The sequence below is a fragment of the Vicugna pacos genome, chromosome 9 (genome assembly GCF_048564905.1).
Source record: "Vicugna pacos chromosome 9, VicPac4, whole genome shotgun sequence".
Lineage (NCBI taxonomy): Eukaryota > Metazoa > Chordata > Mammalia > Artiodactyla > Camelidae > Vicugna > Vicugna pacos.
In genome coordinates this window covers 33,768,445-33,791,414 of record NC_132995.1, presented here as the reverse complement: position 1 = coordinate 33,791,414, position 22,970 = coordinate 33,768,445, and the positions used below count along the sequence as shown (strand labels likewise).

The window sequence follows — 22,970 nt, the reverse complement described above, 5'->3', positions numbered from 1 at the left end:
CAAAAAGTTCACAGTATAACTCGTATTACAGGCCGCACCCTGCCTGTTGAGCTCCAGCTTCTGGCATTCTGTATTCGTTCTGACACAATAGAGACTGTAGCAGGTGGTGACCAGCTGTATAGCCCTCATTTTAACATACACATACTTTAGAAGGATGCCTACTTTTAACTTTGCTGTGGACTCTTGAGAGGCTGGTTTTGAGTTATATACATGTATTAACTTGCCTATTTGTAGGAAAGGGTTTGAGATAGCTTAAAATCAAGATTCAACACAATTAAATACCATTACGTCCAGAGCCCACCAAAAAGGGGGGGGGGTATAGCCTTTAAGGGGATGTAAAAACTCACTGTGATAGCCTTATAAACCTGAGTAATATCAAGCACAGGCAGACAGCCAAATCCAATTAAGATAATATTTATTCCAATATACTTTAAACTAGCATTTCTCAAAGTAGAGTCTGGAAACACTTAGGGAATATCCCCAACACCCTTATAGAGGAGCTGTGAGATCAAAACTATTTTCATAATAATACATTTGCTTTTTTCTCCACATTCATTTGTCACAAGGGTACAGTGGAGGTGTGCAGAGGCTACATGAAGTACCATACTGGAATAGATTGAACACAAGGGAAGAAATAAGAATCCAGCAGAATATAAAAGTGACATTCTTTACTATTTTGAGGGGAGAAATACTTTTTTATTAACATGTTATATTAACATACAGTAGTTCTCTTATTTTTAAATAGACTATTTTTTTTAACTAAAAAGTTTTTAATGTGTAAATAGTAACATAAAACCCATAGAAATGAAAATTCTTTGGGGACCTGAGAACCAAAGGATAATTTGAGAGCCTATATCAGAAATCCAAACTCTAGCCATTCAGAAAGATTTTTCATCTCTTGGCCTTTCAGAGCAAATTCTTACTAAGCTGAGTTTTCTTAATTTCCAGGTCGGTATCTCTTCTTGAATGCAATTGCAAATCAGCTGCGGTACCCAAATAGCCACACTCACTACTTTAGCTGCACCATGCTGTACCTGTTTGCAGAGGCCAACACTGAAGCTATCCAAGAACAGATCACAAGGTAAGAGAGGAGTCATGTTTTTCAGTGGCTTCTAAATGGAGCCTCTTGCCCTTTATTATTAATTCTGAGTGTTTTCTCTGTGCATTCAGTGTTCACTGAGCATCTTTTATGTGTTAAATAGTTGTGAGTGAAATGGACATGGTTCCTGCCCTTCTAATAATTAGTCTAATGGGCACAAAAAAATCACAGGTAGAGACCCATTAATCGTGGCTGAAACAAAAACTTAGTTTTCAACAAAAGGCCACCAGCATTTTGATAGGTCAGGAGTTTTCCTCCCAGGTGGTGGTGTCAGCATTTTTATTCCGAGTCCTGAATCACACAGGCCTTTTAAAAGGCCATTACCTCTAGGTTGAAAGGCTTTAAGCAGGATAAATAACAGGATCATACTTGTGTTTTCCTAACTGTTGCAGATTATTTGGACTGTGTACAGCATTGGAGGTCCAGAAATGGGTACATTCTAGTGAGATGTATACACAAACTTGAAAAACTGGACCAGAGTTCGTAAACTTGCCCCTTCACCTCATAGTAGTTTCTGGGTATTAGATACAACATTCCTTAGGTGTATATGCCAAAAATTAACTAGCATTTTAGTATTAGATGTTTAGATGATAGTCCCATTTTGTGACTATATATAAAGATGTAGTGAACGTCCTTGTCCTTAAGTCTTTATTTTTGTGTTTTATTATGTCCTTAGGGTGAATTTAGAAGTATAGTTGGGGTAGGTCAAAGGATGTGAATATTTAAGCCAGTATTAACTGCTATTCAGAAGAATTGTCCCACCTAGTTATCACATATACTAATAGTATTAGAATTCTTGAGGTAGATTTTTTTGAGGTAGATTTATTTACAGGAAAACATACTCCATAGACAGAGTGCAGGCCATTTTAGAAGGCAAGAGAAAGGCCATGAGGTGTAGGAGGTTGGGTGCTTAAAAGTAAAAGTTGACACACTCCACAGAGTGCAGGCTGTCTCACTCAGAAGGGAGGGTGGCCTCCTATTTACTTGTATTGATTGTGTATTCTTTAAGTGATTACCTTCTATGTGTCATGTAATCTTGACACTATTATCCTTTATCTTAGTCTTCTAGGCTCAGTAATGGGAAGAGGTGGGATTCAAACCCATGTTACGTAATTCTAGGATCTACTTGCTATTATATCAAAGATACTGTTTCACCTACCTTTTGTAAAGCTAACAACTTTGTGTGTAGGGAGGAGTTAGAAAAAAAGATAATGGAAAAGTAGTCATGAATTTGTGTCTCTCTCTGCATTAACTAATTTTTTTCCTCCCCTTGTCCAGGGTCCTTTTGGAACGGTTGATTGTAAATAGGCCACATCCTTGGGGTCTTCTTATTACCTTCATTGAGTTGATTAAAAATCCAGCATTTAAGTTCTGGAACCATGAGTTTGTACACTGTGCCCCAGAAATTGAAAAGTGAGTTTAAAGTACTGTTTTTAATTGTTTAAAGAATGAGAAAGGAGGATGAAAATTATTTGATAGCCCTAGCTTGGGTGGGTAATTAAGGCAATTAAGTAGCCAAAATTAGTAAGACGCAGGGTTTGCTCAGGCCTGAACTTTGCTCACAGACTTGTAACTGTCTCCATTCTTCAGGTTATTCCAGTCGGTTGCACAGTGCTGCATGGGACAGAAGCAGGCTCAGCAAGTAATGGAAGGGACAGGTGCCAGTTAGATGGAATCGCATCTCTGTTGTAAATGTGTCAGCCTGGCGGTCCCACTGTACCAGGTTCATAAACTGGCTGAAGATCCTTTCAGCTCTTCCTGACTTTCCCGGCCCTTTGGTTCTCGGGTGTCTGCCCCAATTACTGTTTGGGTCAGCTTCCTGTCTATGTGGCCACGTTCCAAAGTTTAAATGCATTTTTTTGACTCTTGGCCAAAATTTAGAAGATGCTGTGAATATCATTTTCAACTTGTGTAAATACATGAAAGAGAAAACCTTTGTCTGGAACTTCTTGGGTTTGTGCAAAATGTGTCCAAGGCAAGTAGGTAAACCGGTACCTGCCCGGCTTATAATTGAAGAGGCTGCTGTTGACATCCATGCACATGTCTGCGGGGCATAGCTCCATGTCTTCTGACATTCCTGGTGTCCGGAAGAATAGCAAGAAAGCCATGTAACTTTTTTTTTTTATGTGGATGGGGACCTTGAATATCACCAAGTTGTTTAAAATGTGAATGTGTAGAATTTGGTATGCCAGAGACCATGCAGAGAGATCACAGTTGAGATCTCATGTGTTTCTTCTGTTTTGCCTCTTCCCGAACTCTAAAGCTGGCTCCTGGAAGAGCATCATTTTCTCATTTCTGCTGGAGAAATACCCTGGTGGGCCCTGTGAGACACCTCTTTTTATAAAGGGAAGCCAGACCAGGCCTCAAAGCCCCCCACCCCCACCCCTCTCTAACTTGTAAACTGTGGGGAAAGGAACCAAATACTTTGAATTGCCCTTACCCATTAGCCCAATGAACAGCCATACAGGCTAAGTTGAACAGCAACAAAAAAGTCAAAAGGACCAATACAGCCCCTTTTGTAAAGATTTTGGGTGTTTTGTAAATGTATTGGTCCACGTGTTGTATTTTATAGCCTTTCTAGCTCCTGGGCTTTAGCTTCCCTACTTCTTGTATGTGTGTGCATACTGCAGTCGAACATTAAAGTCATGACACACGTGTGCGTCCACTGTGCCTTTCTCAGGAGCAGCCAGTGCTGGTGGTGAGGAGGAAAGTGGACAGGCCCAGCCCTCCCACTGGGGCCACTGGGAAATAACAGCTTCTGCTCCCAATCTGGCATGTTGGAACAAGGAAGTGATTTTTGTGTAGTGTTTTTCCTTTTCCTTTCCAACAGTGAAACATTGTTGGAGTAAGTTTCTGTGGTTAAACAACTTCAAGGTGCCCATTTAAAAATATTCTTTACCTTCATGAGTGTTTTGATACAATTTTTAAAAATAGGTACATATTTAAAACATATCCCATTTATATACCTTACCCTTGTCAAGACTCAAATTTTATGACCAGAGAGGACAAAAAGTTTCAAGATTAAATAAAAGTCTTCCATGAGGGCTTGAGTGTCATTGGTGTCTTAAGGGTGAGTTGTGCCTTCTAGGCTAAGGAATTAAAACAATTGTTCTGAGTCCCAGTGACATAGCTTATTAAATCCTCTAAAAGGAAACAGTTGTTTAAGAAACAAAGGGAAAGTGACTTGCTCAAAATAGACCTGTATTTGAACCAGGTCAACTTTCAGTCCATGTTACTAACTGCTAGACTACAACAAAACCTATCACTACCACATTCTGCTAACTTTGGTTCAAACCGAGAATAAAAGCTATAAAATTTATTAGTCTTAGTAACAGTAAGCAGTGATTCCCATGTCTACCGCTTCTGATCCTTAAGCATGTCACTCTTACCTCAGAGTTCATCCTAGACAACTTGGCTACTTTTCCTTGTAATACGAAAAGCAAAGCAATAGGTCCAAATTTTCCTTCTTTTCAAGCATCAGTGAGTATCAACTTAGAATAAAGTTTTCCTGGACGCTCCTTCAGGCAACAGAGAACCTGCTAACTTGTCAGTTCCAACAACTGGTGTAAGATCATCTTCTGACCGTAACGAACCTGTAAGGCTTGCTGTTCCCTCCAGCTAAGTCTGGTGTAGACCTCCTTATTACTCAGTAAATCTTGTTCAGTTTTTAAGTCTGTGGCATAGGTTTGCAGGGTCAACAAGACACTGTCGCGAAGAAGCTGTCTCCATGATGCTTTGAGTTTGGGGATATTTGTGATTGTCAGGCTGTCCTCTTCCCTTTTATCATCTCCCCATCCATCCTGGTCTTTAAACTCTCTGAACTCCTCAGCAGGCATGCACAGTACCTAGAAGCAACCATGGGGCCCTTTAATTAGGATCTACTTCTTACGTATTTCTGAAATTGATTTAGAGAAGCCAGTCTATCCTGGCCAAGTTTAAGTGTTCACACCCTCCATCCCACCTTTCCTCTCATCTAGTTCTAAATACTTGAGCTATTTTGAGCATTAAATGGCATGCTCAGCCCTTTACCTTGAGTGTGGTGGTCAGTTCCTCTTCAGTCAGCACCTCCTCCCTCCCAATCACGAAGGCTCCCTCTTCCCCTACCATCTCCAGTTTGCATAAGAAATCCCAGCGTTCATACAGTAGGAGTCTCTCAGCTTCAACTTTTGTTCCTGTAGATAGAAAAGTACTCACATGAGGGTCTCAGAATACCCAAGAGCTCATTTCTCCTGAGTCTTCTACCTAGTCTACAAAAAAAGAGGCAACTGCTACTTGGCAGAGCACCTGGGGCAGGGACGGAGACACACACACCAACGTCTGAAGTGTACTGAGACACTCACCCTGTAATGCTGCTTCACGAACTGTCACCATCTGAATGTCAGCTGTGTCATCCGTGTTGTCAGGATATGGTTCAACAAAACCATACATGTGAATCAGTTGCCAATTAGCCATTTGCCCGTAAGTGTTGAAAATCTCATGGCCTTTAGGAATGGGCTGAGTGGCCACCATCCGAAGACAGCTCTGGGGTGGAAGGGAGAAGCTGGGGCCAGGCCCTTTCCAGGCCAGCCCCATGAACATTACTTCCCTCCTAGGAGGAGCCTCCAGCAGGTACAGTTCAGTGATGAGACTGATACTATACCTATCAACATTCTACCTTTAGCTCCTGTTAAGATCCTGCACTGTAAAATGAAAGGCATGAGACTTGCAAAGACCAAAGGTCAGCCCGGTGTTTTAGTAGGTGAAACCAGCTCAGTCATCTCCAGCATTTAAAAAGTTGCTAGCTTTTAAAAAAATGAACAAATAAATCTAGATCAAAGTAGGAACAGCAAATAGGGACATGGATTTTAAAATAACAGCCATTTCATAATTTTTAATTCCATAAATAACTTACTGCAACTTTCCTCTTAATAAAGAGAATTAATATAAATACAATCCTAGTATCATCTTAAACCTTTGACCTAACCAACATCCCCTCTCCTGAAAAGTGTTGACACTATGGCTGTCAGACTGCTGTCTACAAGGCCCCAACAATCTTGGTTCACTGGCACTGCACAGAGCAACCAACCTGTAGCATCAAATAAATGATAGACGCGGCTGACCAGAGGATTAACCCCAACTTTTTTTGGGGTGGGGGGAGTGGCTTTGAAATGTTTTGTGTTCAAACGGTTTCAATGAAACATGCAAACAAAGTAGAGAGAGGAAAAGCTCACTTCACCTACTCATTTTTAGTATGAGGAGAATGGAGCCTATTTAGCTCAACTGCCAGGCCAGCACTGAAGTGACACTGGTTTGAATCAAATGCCCAATCATCAGTGCCCTGAAGAACAAGAATGGGAGGGATCCACTCACTGGAGAGTATTCTAGATGGGCATTGTGATTGGCTAAGTGGTTTAGTATGTCTGCAGCAGGCACCATCAAAGGGGAGTTTGGCTCCTGTTCATCCTCCTCTTCCTCCAGTGGTTCCTGAAAGCTGCCACAGAGAGAAGTCTGCTGAAGCCCCATATCGGGTGAGACGGGGTGGGGTTCACTGTTCTTTCCCCTCTCGTCCCTCAATAGAGCTCTAAAGAAAAGGGCCCTTTTAAAGACTCTGCTCACTGACCTGTAGGCCATCACAAGGGCCACAAGCTGGTGGTAGAGTTCCAGAGAGCGAGCCCTGGGGCTGAACAGATCGGGGTGGGCTTCCATGAAAGGCAGCACGATGGAATAATACTCGCTGCGGATGCTGGCCAAATCCTTCTCCACGGCCTCAGGTACGCCTGTGCCCTGCAGCAATCGCCGGCGCTCGTCCTCTGGCCTGCAGTGACACCCCCACCCAGGTTCTACCGAGACTTGAGTTTGGGACCCCAGGCCCAGAGGCGGGTCGGTTCGAGCCAGGCTACCGTGCTGGCGCTTCCCAGCCCCTCCCGGCTCTCACCAGAACATCGGGTGCTCCAAGCGGCCCAGCTCGGGCCAGAGCGCAAAGTAGGGGCTCCAGGGCGAGGCCGGAGCCTGCAGCTCGTGGAGCAGTGCCAGCAGCAGTGGCACCCAGCCCGACTGGCTCTGCAGCGCACCTCGCTCTGAGGGAGACACAGAGGTTAGGGCCCTGCCGACCCCGCGGGGCCCACCTCAGTGTCCCACCCCCTCGGGCGTGCCCACCTCGCTCTAGCAGGCCGCTGATTGAGCAGGTGTGCTGGGACAGGACCGCGGCCCGCGGCACCGCGAACAGCAGCTCCCCAGGCTGCACGCTCTCCCGGGCCACCATGCCGTAGCCGGCCACCGTGCCCTGCCGGCTCACCGCCACCTAAGCACAGGGAGCTGCGGGTCAGAGATGACCCGCGCCCCCGTCCCCGCCGCGCCCGTTTCCACCCTGCCCCTCACTCACCTTGGGACTCAGCTCCAGCCCCACCCGCCGGCACCAGCTCAGGAAGCCGGCCACCGGGGCCGGGTCTTCGCAGCCCGCAGGCCCGGCCACCTGGGGTAAGCAAGCGCAGTGGCGAGGCCCCGCCCAGGGGAGCTCTCTGGGGGCGGAGAAGACTGCGGCGCGCGCGCGCGCGGAGAAGGGGCCCGGGATGGGGGAGGGGACGCGGGGAGCTGCAAAGGGCCCGCGGGAGGGCGCGGAGCAGGCGCGTGGGACGGCACTGTGGGCTGAGGGGCTGCGAGGCGCCGTGGAGAGGGGTAGGCCCGCGCCGCCCCCGCGACTTACCCGCCGGCGCTTCGCCTGGGTCGCCATTGTCCGAGGGCGCTCGGCCCCACGGGTCAGTAGACCTGCGCGGGCGCTTCCGGCATCCAGGGGCTGGACTCTCGGGGGCCGGGCCTATGTCCCCGCCCCGGGACCACGTGACGTTCGTTACAGCTTCCATGAGGAAGACGAGTTAGGCGTTGCACCTGGTCACGTCATTCTTGCTGAGACCATCCTGAGGCCAGGTGTCCCCAGTTGAGTTTAGAAAACGTGCGGTCGAGTGCAGAAAGACTTGTCCCCTTACCGCCTTGAGCCTGGTCTGAGGCAGGCACAGCCCTCCCCAACTTTGGTCTCCGACAGCTGAGACCCCTCGGGGTAGAAGTCCTGGTGAACTGCAAAATCTGATTTTTAGATGCGATGCGAAGGCCTAGAAGCTGGCACGTCCAGGTGGGCCGCCGCCTGCCTTCCAGATCTCAACTCCCTTTTAGCTACAGTCCGTTTTATTTGCTCAATTTAGAGCAGTTTGCGCCTGTGTTTCGAAGTGGTGTGGGCAGGGCTCCCAGAGCTAGAATAGACCTCTGTTTTTCTTCTGCATATCATATGGTGTTTATTTTTATTTACTTGCTTCTTTATTAGCTGATACACAGCTGGAACTCAGTATCTATTTAGTGGCTGGGGGAATGAAATCAGAAATGGTGGTTAACCATGGGGAAGTAGCAGGCAGTTAAATTTAAGAAAATGAGGCAGCGAATATAGAGGTTACAGGCCTGGGTTTTGAAGTCAAGTAATGCCAAGGCCAGCTCCCAGCTTGGTCTCTAGTTAGGCAGGGCAAATTCAGTTTCCTGTGAAACTAAGATAATTAATATTTCCCCTGTAGAATTACTGTAATGATTGGTAAGGTAATAAGGCAAGATGTGGAAATTCAGAGATGAATGGAAATGCCTGTCTTCACCCAGAACGTTCAGCCCCACCTAAAACCCAAGAAGCACTAGGCTCACCAGCCTCAACATTGTTCTCTTCCCAAAACTTCCCAAGATGGGCATGGCACCACCATACTCAAATTCTTCTTAGTTTCTTTATTAGTATTTTGGGCACAGTTAACTGTTTCCATGGTGACAAGGGTTTTTATTTGTTTTACATTTTGTCATCTCGAAGTCTCATGACATCAGCCAGCAGAATACACAAAAGTAGGCTCTCCACTTTGTATAAGAGGAAAATAATAAATTCCATTAAAAGTTCACTTTGACAAAGGAAGAGACAACCTCCGATGAAAACCACACGCAGGAGGACCCAATATACATATATATATATAGTGTATAGATATTTATAGATATCTCATTTTAAAGTACACAGAAGAAAAAATCCAAGATTCACAGAGCTATCTACAGTAAGAGGATTAATTCTACCAGTTTTTCAAACAGTCACATTCAATATTCAAAAGAAGCAAGTGAGTGAACAGAACTGTGGACAGACTAATATGCCACCGGGTTCTAGAACCTAGAGCAGTCTAGAGTAATGGCTTAAGATTATAGAAGATGATGTGTGCAGAGGAAATGTGGATGCAGGTCTCCCCTTAGCCCCAGAGCACCTCCCTACACACACATCCCCTCCACAGCCCTGCATTTTTCATTGCTCGCTCCTCTTCTCCTTTTTATTCATTTTGGGGCTTGTGGCAATTAATTTAGGCTCAGAGACAAATGGCTTCTGGTTTCTGGGCCAGGAGATTCTACCTGGTACGGTTGGAGAATGGGAAGTAGATGGCACAGCCCTGGGCTTCCGGTGGCAGGAGTGTGTAGGGGGGAGCCTTTCTCCTCCGCCTGGCCCTTGTTCACTTCAGAAACTTTTCACTTCCACCCCAGGACCCAGCAAGCCCCAGCCTAAGCCTGCTCCAACTGGTTAGGCTGGTGATGTGGGGCTGTGAAATCCTGCTACTCTGGACCAGTTTTCTCCAAATGAACCCTCTCATTGATGCCTATGTGCAACATCAGCATAGCTTAACCAGAACTCTCTCTAGAAACGTTTCCAGCGGCCTTAGCCATACCGCTGCTGACTGGGTTGTCCTCCATGGAACCTGGGGCAAAAAAGGGGTCAGCAGGAACTCTCAGCCACCACTGCCTGCTGGCTTCCAAAGGCAGGCACCACGGAGTTCTCAGCGGTGCGCCCAATAGTATCCCAGCCTTTAACCTCAGCTCCAGTCAGTTCCCTACGGAGACAGAGGACCAGGCGACTTCGGCCTCAGGGCCTTGGCTCAGAGATGGGACAGGGACAGGAAGTGGCAGAGTGTGGGCTGGAAGGGACAGTCTGTGAGGTCCTGCCCTCAGGGTCCTCTATGTTCTGTCTTCCTTGGGCAGAGAAACCCTTTTCAGCCCTCACTTGCCTGGCTCTACAGCACCAGGCCTGCCCAGAGAGCACCAGGAAAACGGCTGTCTGGTAGGAGCGCCCTCTTGTGGCTACTGTTCAGATGATTGTCACATGTGCTGCAAGACAGAAACAGATGTGCTTGGTGGAGGGGCTGGGAGGGTAAGGGGCCTGCAGAGTTCCAGGGCTTCTGCCTGAGTGCTCACCACTGCAGTCTCCTGGTTCTCACACCAGTGCCTGAGTTGGACCCCGTGCTCCCTGTCCCAGCAGCCACCACCTCAAAACCCCAACCCATCTTCAAACCTGCCTGCCCGAGCGGGTCAACTCATGCTCTTTCTTTAATCCAGGATGCCATCTGGATCCTGGCCAGAGAAAGACTCAGAGTCTTTCCTGAGCTAATCTCCTTCCTCCCTGGAACCCTGCCCTGACTGTGCCTGTGCCGTGGGGAGGTGGAAGAGGGACTAAGTCAGACAAGGTAATGAGGTGCGTGAGAGGACGGGGTGGGGAGGAGTGAGCCCCTCGAACCATCTGGAGACTGTTCTGCTGCAGCATATAAGATGGATCCCCTCATCTTTTTAAACAAAAGAAAAGTAACCCCATTTTCTCCCCTTCACCCTCACAAAAACAAACTAAAGGGAAAATGAGCCTCGCGAGGATGGCAGTGGGACGTCGATGCGGGCTGGGGCAGGTGGGCATCTTCATGGGACCAAGGGCTTCAGCAGGACACCTCCATGGTGTGGTTGACCTGGCCCAGCCCCTCACTGCTCTCCGAGTGGGTGCAGGCCTGCGGGCGGCTGCCGTCCACCGAGCTGGCGCTGGTGAGGGACGCGGTGCGAGAGCGGGCAAGACGGGTCATGCTGGCCGAGGGCACTGCGGACACAGAGGGCACCAGGGTGAGGACCAACAGGTGGGGCCGGGCGCCAGCAGGCAAGAAAAGGATTTACACAAGCAAAGCGGCCAGCGAGAACTGTTCCTCCGACAGCACAGAGGCCCATCCCAAGCCAGGGCTGTGCATCTGCTGTGTCAAGCCCAAGGCATGCAACGCCAGCGACGGGGAGTGCGCGACACCTGGCCAGAGCTATGGCCAAAACAGACTAGGAGTTCACTGGGTATCCTTGAGCTGGCGCAAGGATAGGACGTTATTTCCAACTCTGCCTCCCTCCAGAGGACGATGGGGCAGGGGGAGTAAGACCACTTCTACAAAGAAAGACAAGGTGTGTTGGGCTCAAACTGCCGTAAATCCAGTTTCTGCTCTTAATCAGAGTTTAACAAGCAGGGCTTAGAGGGAGCAACTTCTACCTTCTTGACCTCAACCAGCCATCTCTCCAGATCAGGCATGGCTTGCCCCTGACCCCAGGGTCTACACCTCTGAGAGCCTGGGCTCTACTTCTGAGAGGTTTTGGTTCCAACTGCCAGAGCTCTGGAAGCCACAGGGCCCATGGCAGCCGAGAAGCAAGACTGATGTAAAACCCAGCCAATCAAGAGCCCTAAATGGGACAGAGCCCACAGAAGAGCAGGACACAAGAAGGTTCTAAACCATGGCAAGATGCGGCCTGGCTGCAGCACTGCACAGAGGAAGGAGCAGGGGGTACTGGGGTGAGGGGTCCATGCATCAGGGGAGGGGCCATGGGGCTACCTGCTCCTCCACTCAGTCTTCGGTCCTTCAAGTATGCAACTAAGAGAGAAGACAGAGCCAGAGGGGCGGGGGTGGGGGAGACACAGAACATGGGTGAAGAGGATGTCCGGCAAGGGGAGGGTGTTGAGATGGGCCAGAAACGAGGGGACAGGCACAGAGAAGGCTGGGGGTGGGGCCAGAGCCTCAAGGAGCCCTCCCACTCCTGCCCATCTGCCGAAGCAGGGGCCCCAGAAGGAACCACAGCACCAACTGATGTCAGTCTGGCCCTAGAAGCCCCAAGAGCAGGGAAGGAGCACTCATCTCACCCCTGCATCTCTAACCTGGGCTGCGGCACTGGGGGACTCTTGCCAGCAAGGCCTTTGGGGCCCATACCCTAGTCCCAGTGCCCTCACCATTCCGCTAGGGCTCAGTCTCCCCATGAAAGGAATGGGGGAGGCCTGCACGACCTCCCAAAACCCTCCCAGCTCTTGAGCTGCCTGGTGCTATTTCTCTTGGGGCCCTGAAAATGTGTCCCAGCCCCCCACAAGTGCCCACCCACTCGTCCTCACCCGTGTCCACCAGGCCCTCCTGTGCTCAGGGCCCAGCCTCAGAGCCCCCGCGGGGCCTCACTGTTTAGTCTTGGCTTCTCTGCCCTACTTCTCCACAGACAGGCCGGCAGGGAGGCCCCAGGCCTCTGGGAATTGGGGATTTCTACTTCTGTCTGGCCTTCCCCCACAGGCCTGTCCTAAGGAGGCACAAATTCGGGGAAAGGAAGTTTGCTTCCAGCAGGAAAGCCAGGAGTAAGCAGAGATGGGCGGAATCCCGGAGACACGGGTGTGTCACCAGCAGGGCGTGTGAGTGCTGGCCCTCAGGAGCAGGGGCTCTCCTCCCTACACAGGTGGAAGTTATGGGGCGGGGAGCCAGTTCCACTCAGAGCCCCTGTCTCCTCAGGGACTTTAGATATGCTACCCCCAGGTTTGGCTGCCTTCAGCTCTCCTAACACCCGATGGCCCCACATGCCCGCCCCAGTCCCCAGACTCCAAGCCTATCGTCCGGTGCCCCAGTGCATCCAGCACCTGTGACAAAGCCCTTCTCAGGTGCTGTAGGCCAGGCACGGGGGTGGTGGTGGGGGTGGTGGATGACTTACCTTCAGGCAGGCTTCCCTGGCAGGACTCAGCCTCGGGCTCTGGTCCCCCACCCCATCAGGCCCAGTCCTGCCAGGAGAGGAACCCCAAGGCCTCCCCGACAGGATGGCACAGGAGGGCAGGGCCGGGCCTGGGACGACTGACTTAGAACCTGCGTGGAGATGCCCTGGGGGCGCCCAGGCAGGTTGGGAGCGTGTGATTGAGAGTGCCACAGCATCCGGCCCTGGTAACCTGGACCTCCTGCCCACAGGCTGCTCAGACCCAGCTCTCTGCCTGCCCACCCATTTCTGGGGCGGGGCGGGGTGGAGGTACACTTACTGTAGCCCATGCCTTGCAGGAAGTACTTGAAGGCTTCAGTCAACTTCCCGGGCTGCGGGATGGAGGGACAGGCACACACTTTGATTGGCTGTCTGGGATTCTGGGAGTGGGAAGGCTTCCCCCACCCGAGGCCAGGTAAGGGAGGGAGGGCCAAGAGTCTCACCTGTGTGACCTGGGGGAGCCCCCCGGAATCTGCCATCTGCAAAGGAGAGAGGCCGGTGGGCTGAGCAGGGGCCACCTTACACCACACCTTGCCTGTCCCTTGCACACCTGGATGGGATCCCCTGACTGGGCACACTGATCTGCTCCCACCCTGGCTGGGACCCCAGGCAGGCCCCTCCCTGTGGCTGGCCCCATGGTGGGGAGAAGGGCCTCACCTTCAGAAAGGTCGTGGTGGTTGGATCCAGTTTGGAGTTGCACTCCACCTGGGGACAAGGAGCCAGCTTCAGCAGAGTGAGGTGCCCAAGGGTATCAGGGAGCCCCCTAACCCAGTTGCTAAAGCAGGTTGTATCCCCAGAGCTGGGAGGCCCTACTGGGGAGGGAGACAGTGCAGGGGGCAGACATAGGCCAGCACCTCCCTGGGTGCCTTCTGAAAGGCCAAGGCCCCGGGGATCAGGAAGCAGCCCCCTGAGGGCCTGAGACCCTCTACACTACCCATAACTTTTGGAGGGGGGCAGAGGCTGGGCAGAGTCCTCAAGGGAGCCAGAGCCACCTTGGTGGGAATGGCTGGGAGAGCACCAGGGACCACTGGAGTCGGGCGCTGAGGTGAGGGCGGGCCAAGGTCAGCAGCAGGGGACCCTGGCAGACACAGCCTGCACCCCTGATCCTCTGAGCCCTCAGGCCCAGGGAGACTGTGGTGGTTTCCGTGCGTCCCTGGGCACTCAGGACCCTCTGGGCTAATGGGGACATGAAACTCCGAGGCTGCCTGCTCTCAGAGTTCCAGCAGGAGAAGTGACATGTGCTCCCCAAATGGAATGGGTACACGTGGAGGTCAAAGGGAGATCACTGCTGTGCTCAGGAATTATTTCATAACGAATGAGTCGAATTTTAGAGAAAAGAGAGATCTTAGTCTCTGGGCCTGAAATGGGTTGAGACTGAGATGGGGCTGCACTGCTGGTGGGTGGGGAGGGGGGCCAGCAGGAGGCCTGGCCCTGGCCCCAGCTCCCTCCTGTCTCCAGGCCTCCCTCGCCTGAAAGATGGGGGTTGCAGCAGGTGGTGGTGCAGGACCAGGTGGTGGGGAAGTCGGATGAGAAGCCCACCATCCAGTGCCCACCCCTGAGGCTTCCCTGGGTTGGGCCAAGAATTGGCTCTGCTGGCCAGAAGCCAATGACCCCCCCTTCCCCCTGCCTCCCACCTGCACCAGGGCAGTCCCTCACTCACCACCCCATCCTCAGCAGGGGCGTTATCCCCGACCACCAGCATCACTGGGCAGCTGCAGACACAGAGGGAAAAAGAGGGCTGTCTGGCCCTGGTACTGGAGGGGGCGGTGCAAAGGTGGGTGGTGGCGGGGGGCACTCACCGGAGCGTCTTGGCATTGGGCACCATTCCAGGCCGGTTAATGTCCAGGTCTCTGCGGCTGCAGGGAGGGGCAGAGGCAGACGTGAGCATCCCAGGACTGGATCCCGGGACGGGGCATGGGGGAGTGTCCCCACGCCTGACACTGCTCTTTCAGCCATACTCCATCCCTCCACAATGGCAATTAGGGCCCAACGTCCCTGGAGGCACCAGGCTGGCCCCAGATTTGGGGTTTATGCTCTAAAAAAGCCTCACAGATGCCACTGGTAAATCTGGGAGACAGGGACCTGTTCTGTATAAATTGGGACCTTAGGGCTCCCCACATGTGTGACTTCTTCCCAGGCCCCCAGCTCATGTCACCTGGGCCCTCACACTGGCCTCTTATCCTCAGATGTGCACCAACCTCCACCTGTGCTGGGGGGTCCTGGGCCTTAGAGGGAGGCAGGGCCTAGGCCTCTCTTTTCTCCAAAGTTTCTCCAGCACTGGGCACACAGCAGGTGCTTAATAAATATTTGTAAAAGAAAAAGAAGGGAGGGCAGGCCAATGGGGGGCCCTGGTACTCCCCTGCTGAGCAACCCCAAAGGGGCTCCCCGGAGCACTTCATCCAACCTCCTCCCCATTTACAGACCTCAGCACTGAGGCTCAGGGTTGTAGGGGCAGGTGTGCGCCCACACCCCCACTGCTCCCCCGGCAGTGCCCAGGGGAGGAGGAGTGGAGGAGCCCTCAAGGGGTGTGACCTCAGGCACTGGGAGAGTGTGTGGCCATCCTGCCTGCTTCCTCCTGTGGGGCAGCTCTACCAGGGGGCCCCAACTGCTTGAGCGCTTCCTCCTGCTGCCAGCTGGGCCCCGCGTGCCCACACCTGTTGTACATGTTCCAGAAGAGCTGCAGGTTGGCCTGGTTCACCACGTTCCCGATCTGCTGCCGGTAGCTCTGCACCAATTCTGTGTTGCTCACCAGCTCCTCCTGGGCCCCGGGAGGACAGGCGGGGCGCATGGAAGGGAGCCGACAGACACGGACGGGCTCAGAGCGGGCATCGTGGCTGGAGCAGCCCCTACCCCACCCCCAGTGATGAGGGGAGAAGGGGTGGGGGGAAGAGTGTGGGGGTGCCAACAACCCCAGGTGAGGAGGGGTCCTCTCCCCAGTCTGTCTTAGATGCCGCGGTCCTGCGGCTGACCACAGGGTACGGGTTGGGGCAGGTCAGATGCCGTGTAACCCCGCCACCCTCTTCCTCCTGCCCAGCTGGGAGGGGGTTGAAGCCCTGGTACCCCTGAGCGGGGGCAGAACCAGGCCCTTCAGGAGCTGCCTGAGGCTCCTGGAGACCCCCAGCCCGGCCACCCCTGCTCCTGCATGAGGACACCCTACCCCCTTACCTGGCTGAAGAGGTGGGACAGCACCATGTCGGGTAAAGTGCTGGTCAGGCCAGAGAGCTGCGGGCCGGGGCAGAGGCCGGCGTCAGTGCCGCCCCGCACCCCCACCCACGACAGGACGGCCCCGGTCCAGGCGGACCCCGCTCACCTTGGTGGCGGCCCAGTCGATCCAGCCTTTGCCATTGGGGTCGATGTTCATCAGCACCAGCCCCTCCACTAGGTCGGGGAAGATGAGCTATCACGACAGGGAGACAGGGCTGGGGGGCGGGGGCCTGCACGAGGTGCAGGGAGGCCCAGTCTACCCACCAAGAAAACTGAAATTCCAGCCCTGCCTATCTCACAGGCGGCCGGGAGGGTCCGAGGAGAAGGGAATGCTCTGTAAGGGCTTCAGGGTGCACGATGACCAGGTGCCTTCAGCTGGGGATTCGCCCGGGCGGCCCTTCCAGCTACCCTGCTCGGCCTCTTCCCCACCTGGACCCTTTCAAAATTCTTTGATTTGTTTTCAGTCTATGCCCATGTCACTGTTTTCCACCCTTTAATGTATCTTTGAAGATGCCACTGTTGCAAAACTGAGAATTAACCATCTTCCGTAAAATATCTTGTTTGCTTTCATAGAAAAAGCCCTGGTGATGTTGAGAAACTGACCTTTCCAAAGCCTGTTTTGTGTTAGATATCATAGGAGAGATTCGTGTTTCCTGTTCAGCTGTTTGCCCGCGTTTAGGGGGAAGTGTTGATACAATTCTCCTGTCATGTCAAGGTTGTCTGGGCTGGCAGGGAACGGTCTACCGTTACCAGAGGGATTAAGTGCTGTAATCGAAACTGAAATTGAAAATTCTTGGCCAATTTCTTTTGAAGAAAGAAATCTTCTGAATCCTAAAATTTTTTGTTTTTAGAGATGGAAAGCTTGTGGGCTCCTACCAGACAGGATGTTTCTCAAACGTGACTTTCTTTAAATGTTGCAGACATAAGTGTAATTTTTGGTTAAAAAAATGATTCGTGTTTAAATATAAGTGATTAGGATAATCCTTACTTGGCAGCTAGAGTAACTAGTTGCATAGTTTGTTGCTAACAGAAATTCTGGTTTTGCATAATGGTTGAAGCAAGTTATAGCTTATAGTGTTTCCAGGCAATGTATGGAAAAAGTAAACTTTTCTCTTTTTGTAAGTTAATTTCCTCGGAGGAAAAAAAAGAAAAAAGGACTTTCCCAAGTGAAGAGGAAGTACGGTGAGGAGGAGAGGAAGAAAGAGCAGGGAAAGTTGCTCCTGTGGGGTTGCCCCTGGCAGAGACCTGTCCTGGGGTTGTTTGGGGAGGGGGCGTGTGTCGGTGGGGCACTCACTGCAAACTTGGCCAGCACGTAGGCTCCGGCTCCCACTCCGATGCCAATCACATACTTGAACCTGGTAGAGAGCGTGGCTGGTCACTCTAGGGGTTTCCTGCGACTGCCATCCGGAGCAGACCCACTCAGAGCCCTCAGCCCCTAGCCCTGGTGGCTCTGTAGCAGTGGTGGCCACCCCCCACCCCCCAGGCCCCCAGCACAGGAGCAGGGCTGGGCGGGGACTCACCCAAAGTGCTGCACCACGCTGGGGAGCATGGCAGCCAGCTGCTCCATGGAGGGGAACTGGTACCTGCGGGCAGAGCAGGGGGTCAGGTCCCACTGCAGCCAGGAGTGCAGAGCTGGGGAGAGCTGGAGGGAGCTCCGGGCACCTACCCCTGAGGAAACTGTGACGCCCCCACCTGCTGACCAGGGGCATCCACGTGGCACACCACAAAGTGCTTGGTGATCTCCTGCATGTCCTCAAAGTTGAAGAACGTATTGAAGCACAACTTGTCTGCAAAGACACAGCTCTCAGCTGTGGCTGAGCAGGGGGTGGGAGGCCGTGGGCGCTGAGAGGGAGGTTGAGGCTGGGAAACTGAGACCCACATGGCTGAGGGCACAGAGCTATGTGTGCGTGGGGATGGAGGAGGGAGGGGGCCTCACTGCTCTGGCAGATTCGAGGTGGAGGAGGGCCGGATGAGGCTGAGGCATGCTTACGGTTGAGACCCACGTCGTGGTAGGTGAGGATGGCTGGGCGGTTGCCCTTGGGGGAGCCCCGGATCACCACGTGCAGAAGGCCATAAGGCGTCTCGATGTCGTGTTCCTGGATGGGAGAGATGGTGCTGGACACTCTGGGCAGCCCTCATTCCTGATTCTTCTGGGGAATGAGGCTGTGGGGCACCCTGGGGACTGCTGGGCCTGTGGTGGGGCCTCCACTGCCTCCAGAGTTGGGTATCCCCTTCTCAGGACCCCAAGCAGCCCTCAGGGAGGACAGACCAGAGGGAGCACCACTTCCCAAGGGTGTTCAGCACAGGGGCAACATGAACTGGTCTGCACGGGCAAGTTCTGGTCTTATCTGAAAACCAGCCACTGCCCAGGCCCAGGCCCTGCTGCACTCGGCCCTCCAGGCTCCAGTTTCCCCCCGCTCGCTGCAGCCCCTCCAGGACAGCTCTGCCATCCCCACTGAGTCCTGCCTTCATCATGTTCCTCCTCGACTCAGAACCCTTCAAAAGGGCCGCAGATCCTGAAGGGGACTGGCCTCAACAGCCCTGCCTTGAATCCACGGCAAGGACCACATGTGGGCCAGCCCAGCCTCCGACCCCTACACCTGCCCCTGGTTCCACCTCCAGGCTCTTGCTCCTGCCATTCCTTCCACCTCGAATGCCCCTCTCTGTGATCCCCAAGGCCTCCCTCAGGCAGGGCCGGGCTAGACACCCATCCCTCCCCACAGGCCTTTTGCAGCGGCTGCTCTGGAGTCTTCCTGTATTCATGCCCTTGGTTTTGCTGCTCGGGTCGTCAGTCCTTCAGGAAGCAGGAGCTGGATGCTGCAGGTTCAAGACCTGCTCTGTCCCTTACTGTGTAACTCTGAGGGGGGCACGCCACTTCTCTGTGCCTCAGCCACCTCTTCCCAAGCCATCTCATAGGGACTCTGTGAGAACTAAAAAGCTGCTATTTGCTGACTGTTCAGCACTTGGAAAGGGCCCCAGAATGGGGGCTGCTGTGCGTGGGCATCCCTGAGCCCTGGGGAGGCACCCTGCTGGCTGGTCCCTCTGCGAACCAGTCACTCTTGGCCACTCGTGGAGACTCCAAGAGGGTCTGTCAAAGTTGAATAAACAGCCCTGCCCTGCACCACGGGGAGTCCTGGGAATCACAGCAGGGGGGCCTGGGGAGTTGGAGGTGGGGCTAGGGTTGGAGGGTCAGCATGTGACTGGCTGAGCACCTACTGTGTGCCAGGTGTTATGCAAGAGAGAAGGAGCTCTTTTCCCCGCCTTGCAGGTAGAGGACACTAGGGCAGTGAGATTTAGAGAGAATCTAAATTCTTCCCTCCAACAGGAAAGGGGAGACTCAGGAGGCAGGAGACAGCTTCTTGGGGAATGGCCTTTTTAAGTCTGGGCTCAGAGGACCACTGTCCAGGTCTGTCTCCAGTGGAGAGTGACAAGGAGGTGCCAACCCTGTGGCCAAAGGCCACACCCCAGGAGCCTCTTCTGGGAGGCCTCCAGGTGGGCCAGGTCCAGCACAGCCTTCCCATGGCCCAGGACTGCCCTACCTTAGGGCCATCAAAACAAGGAATGCTTCCTGCTCACTGACGGCTGACCAGACATTTTTCATGTGTCTTCTTATTTACTCACAGAAGAGGAAACTGAGGCTTGGGGAAAAAAGAACTGACTTGCCCAAGGTCAAGCTCAGAGAGGGCAGGGTGCCAGCCTCAGGCTGCATTTTCTGAGGAAGAGAGCAAGCTCCACCCAAGAGACTTGTGAGCAGGCAGCCTCTCCACCACTCCCTGTCCCTGCTGGGGTTGGGGGGCCCTGCCGCACCCACAGCTCCCATGCTTTCTTGGCTCTGGAGGGCAGGGTCTGGGGCAGGAAGGGTGCACAGTGCAGTGGAGGGCAGGAGATAGGGCAGGAGGGTCCCCCACAGCACAAGATCCGCAATGCGCTTCGTGCGGGTACTGGGCAGTTGGGCCAGGTCAGCTCTAGCCCTGCAGGGCACAAGACAGGGCCTAGGGGTGTTCTCTCAGACCCCAACTGCCCGTGTGTGAAGGGGTGCCTGTCCCCTCCCAGCCCTGGTGTTGCCACCCAGATCCCCATCCCCCAGGGCAGCGGGACTCAGCCGCAGTGCTTGCCCCGCTAAGGCTCAACTCCCTGGCGACAGAAGGGCTGGGCCTGGGCGGGCCATGGGGGGCCTCTGCCGAGTTGCCTGTCCTGCAGGGCACAGTGACCTTGGCTGAACCCTCCAGCAGACGTCCCTGAGCCCCCTCCGATCCAGGAACTCAGATCCAGCTCATCTTGATAGAGGCCAAACGTCCCAGCAGGACGCACTCTGAGCCCCCCAACCCACAGGGCCGAGCGCTCCCATTGGCTCCCGGTGACGTCAGAGTCCGCCCCCCCCCCCCCCGCCTCCCGATGGGCACCAGCGCCGAGGCACTGCGGCAGCAAGGGAGGGGGCTCTGACGTCCCCTCTCTGCCTGTCTGTCTCCCCTCGCCTGTGACCTTGAGGGCTGGGGGGAGGGGGCTTCCGAGCTGAGATTCAGTTCATGAGCACGTGGGGAGGGGGGTGGTACGATTCTTCCTGTCAACCGCATCAATAATTCAAGGCAGCCGGTCCGCAGCAGCCGGTAGGCGCTGACGTCGTAGCCTGGGTGCCTGCCGACCCCACGGCCTGCGGACCCGACAGGGGAGGAGGGTGTTGGAGGGGTAGGTCTACCTACCTCTCCCTCCTTCAGTTAGAACAGCACTGAGCCTGGGCACCTGCACCCCAGGCAGGAGGAGATGCCCTGCTCCCCGCTGGGGTCCCTAACCCTGCCACCCCCAGGCTCATCCCTCCAGCATCGCCTTCCTACACTCAGAAAATAAGGCACAGCGACCCCCTTATTACCTCCTTCCCCGCAGGGACTCTGGTCCAACGGCCCAGTTAACATCACAACCCAGACTTCCCTGCTTCTGCCTGACTGGCACCATGCAGTCACCCCAGCAAGCAAGACGACCCTGCAGGGTCCAGAGGGCAGACATCTGCATGCAGAGACACCCTAGACATGCAGGGAACAGCCTCTGCAGGGCTGAGTGGTCACAGCCGCCAGGCAGAGGACACACTGTCAGTGGGATATACCCACGCCAGCACACGGGTTCACAAAAGCTTATAGACAAGTCACAGCCCATTCCAATTTCTGCAGAGATTTCAGCCCTTCCCACCTTCCCCGCGGACCCTGGCCAGCAGCTACCCGCCACTGCTGCTGCAGACCAGGGTCACCAGGGAGCCTGGAACCTGCTGGTCTTGCTCAGTGACCCCCAAGGTTAGGCAACTGAAGGCAGAGCCACCATCAGCCAAAGGCAGAGGGATGCCCCTGCCTCCCTGCATGCCTCACAGCCCCCCTGAGCCCTCACTCACCCCATCCCAGCACTCCGGCATCTTGCTGAGGGAGGCAAACGGCCTCAACCAGGAAGGGCAAACAAAGGCCTGAGTCACCAGAGTCCAGAGGGAGGGGGCAGCGCAAGTGGGAGACAAACGGCTCTATGACCGGGCACTACTCTGGGCCATTTATATGGGGAGCCTGCTGGGGCTAGGCCAGCCCCTCCTCCCTGCGGGGTTTCTGAGCAGCCACTCGTTCACCCCAGCCCCTGCTCCCAGATTGGCTGTGGAGAGACAAACTTGGCTCCAATTGGCTTCCGAGGTCCTCACTCATCCTAGCTCCTGCTCCTCCCACCCCTAGCAACACATCAATTTTGATGGTGCCCAGCCCCTGCATCCGCCCACCTCCATCACTGAGGCTCACAGCAGCAGCTGCACACGGGATCCTAGGAAGATGAGAGGCGCCTGTGACTGGTACACAGGGGTCTCTCACAGACAAGCACACCAAAGCACGGCAGGGTGGGCCACACAGGCATGCCTAGACAGCACGGCTCTTGACTCATACCCCAGGGAGCAGGGAGGGCCTGAGAGGGCCCCAAGCCCAGCCTCCACATCAGGAAGGCCTGGACCCTCTAACCTAGAGGGGACATGGGGAGTCACTGCTGCCTGGGGCAACCTGGGTCATGACCCTACTCCAGGGGGCTGCTCCTTCTCCACCCCACGGGGTCTCCCCTAGGGCAGCCCCCACTCTGCCCACATGTATGCCCAGTGCCTCCCCACGTTGCTGAAATGGGGGTTCTGGAGCCAGGAGGCCTGGGCAGATTGTGGCACCAGGGATGTGGTGGGCATACACCAGCTCTGCCCTCCCCCACCCCCATCCTGCAGCGAGGGGCTGGAGGCCACTAGACATAGGAGAAGGGACAGGAGGCAGCCTGTCCATGTGGACATGCCCACCTCCCTCAGACACACCCAGCCCTCTGTCCTGCAGCCACCCAGTGTGGGGCTTGCTTCTCGAGGCTCTAAGGAGCAGGGTGCATGCGCTGCCTCTGGCTGTCCTGAGCAGCAGGACAGGAGCTGGAGGTCACGTGGCTCAGGATTTGGGTGGGAGGCAGCCAGAGACATGCAGGTAGAGTAAACAGATTAGAAGGGGGAGGCAAAAGAGAGCAGAGGACGAGAGGAAATAGGCCAGGAAAGGGAGCAGAGGAGGGAGCCCAAGGGCTGAGAGAAGCAGGAGCAACAGAGAGAAGGGAGGGGTGCGGGCACCTGTGCCCCCATTCTGTCTCTTTGGTGAAGGAACACGCCGCTCGCCCGGCCTGCATGATGGCTGGTTGCCCTGGGGGAAGGTGGTCACCTCCCTGTCTCTGGGTGCCCAGTGACCTGGTCAGCACCTGCCATGTGTGCTATTCCTGGCCATGTCCTCTGCCTGGGGGGCATCAATAACTTTCCCTGCGCCATCGCTGACCTCTCATGATGCACGCCTAGGGCAGAGGGCTGGGGCCTGGGCTCTCCCAGGGC

The 22,970-nt window shown here is 54.1% G+C and overlaps 3 protein-coding genes across 16 annotated transcripts in view; 1 reads left to right on the top strand and 2 right to left on the bottom strand.

Annotated features, from left to right (window-relative positions):
- Positions 1–3,035, top strand: part of CNOT1 (CCR4-NOT transcription complex subunit 1) — a 93,704-nt gene extending 90,669 nt beyond the window's left edge. For all 9 annotated transcript variants that reach the window (XM_072967479.1, XM_015248080.3, XM_015248078.3 and 6 more), the window contains 3 exons: positions 949–1,081; positions 2,378–2,512; positions 2,690–3,035. In XM_072967479.1, the coding sequence (XP_072823580.1) occupies positions 949–1,081; positions 2,378–2,512; positions 2,690–2,768 (347 nt within the window). In that variant the 3' untranslated portion in view covers positions 2,769–3,035. The remainder of the gene's footprint in view (positions 1–948; positions 1,082–2,377; positions 2,513–2,689) is intronic.
- Positions 3,036–4,400: 1,365 nt separating this feature from the next.
- SETD6 (SET domain containing 6, protein lysine methyltransferase) lies at positions 4,401–7,887 on the bottom strand. The gene is made up of 9 exons (XM_006214544.4): positions 7,782–7,887; positions 7,461–7,550; positions 7,235–7,379; positions 7,014–7,155; positions 6,699–6,893; positions 6,449–6,569; positions 5,440–5,620; positions 5,129–5,271; positions 4,401–4,944 (listed from the first exon to the last, which is right to left on the bottom strand). The coding sequence occupies exons 1-9, from the start codon at positions 7,806–7,808 to the stop codon at positions 4,639–4,641; spliced, it is 1,350 nt and encodes a 449-aa protein (XP_006214606.3). The 5' UTR covers positions 7,809–7,887; the 3' UTR covers positions 4,401–4,638.
- A 931-nt stretch (positions 7,888–8,818) lies between these two features.
- Positions 8,819–22,970, bottom strand: part of NDRG4 (NDRG family member 4) — a 39,043-nt gene continuing 24,891 nt past the window's right edge. For 3 of the 6 annotated variants that reach the window (XM_072967475.1, XM_015248081.3, XM_072967473.1), the window contains exons 4-17: positions 18,108–18,213; positions 17,784–17,904; positions 17,638–17,700; positions 17,412–17,472; positions 16,224–16,310; positions 16,079–16,135; positions 15,568–15,671; positions 14,713–14,769; positions 14,574–14,625; positions 13,571–13,618; positions 13,357–13,392; positions 13,194–13,245; positions 11,752–11,790; positions 8,819–10,985 (exon numbers count right to left, since the gene is read on the bottom strand). In XM_072967475.1, the coding sequence (XP_072823576.1) occupies positions 10,831–10,985; positions 11,752–11,790; positions 13,194–13,245; positions 13,357–13,392; positions 13,571–13,618; positions 14,574–14,625; positions 14,713–14,769; positions 15,568–15,671; positions 16,079–16,135; positions 16,224–16,310; positions 17,412–17,472; positions 17,638–17,700; positions 17,784–17,904; positions 18,108–18,213 (1,038 nt within the window). In that variant the 3' untranslated portion in view covers positions 8,819–10,830. Of the gene's footprint in view, positions 10,986–11,751; positions 11,791–13,193; positions 13,246–13,356; positions 13,393–13,570; positions 13,619–14,573; positions 14,626–14,712; positions 14,770–15,567; positions 15,672–16,078; positions 16,136–16,223; positions 16,311–17,411; positions 17,473–17,637; positions 17,701–17,783; positions 17,905–18,107; positions 18,214–21,494; positions 22,126–22,970 lie in introns of those variants that run through there. The other 3 variants (XM_006214495.4, XM_006214493.4, XM_072967474.1) reach the window with 3 other exon arrangements.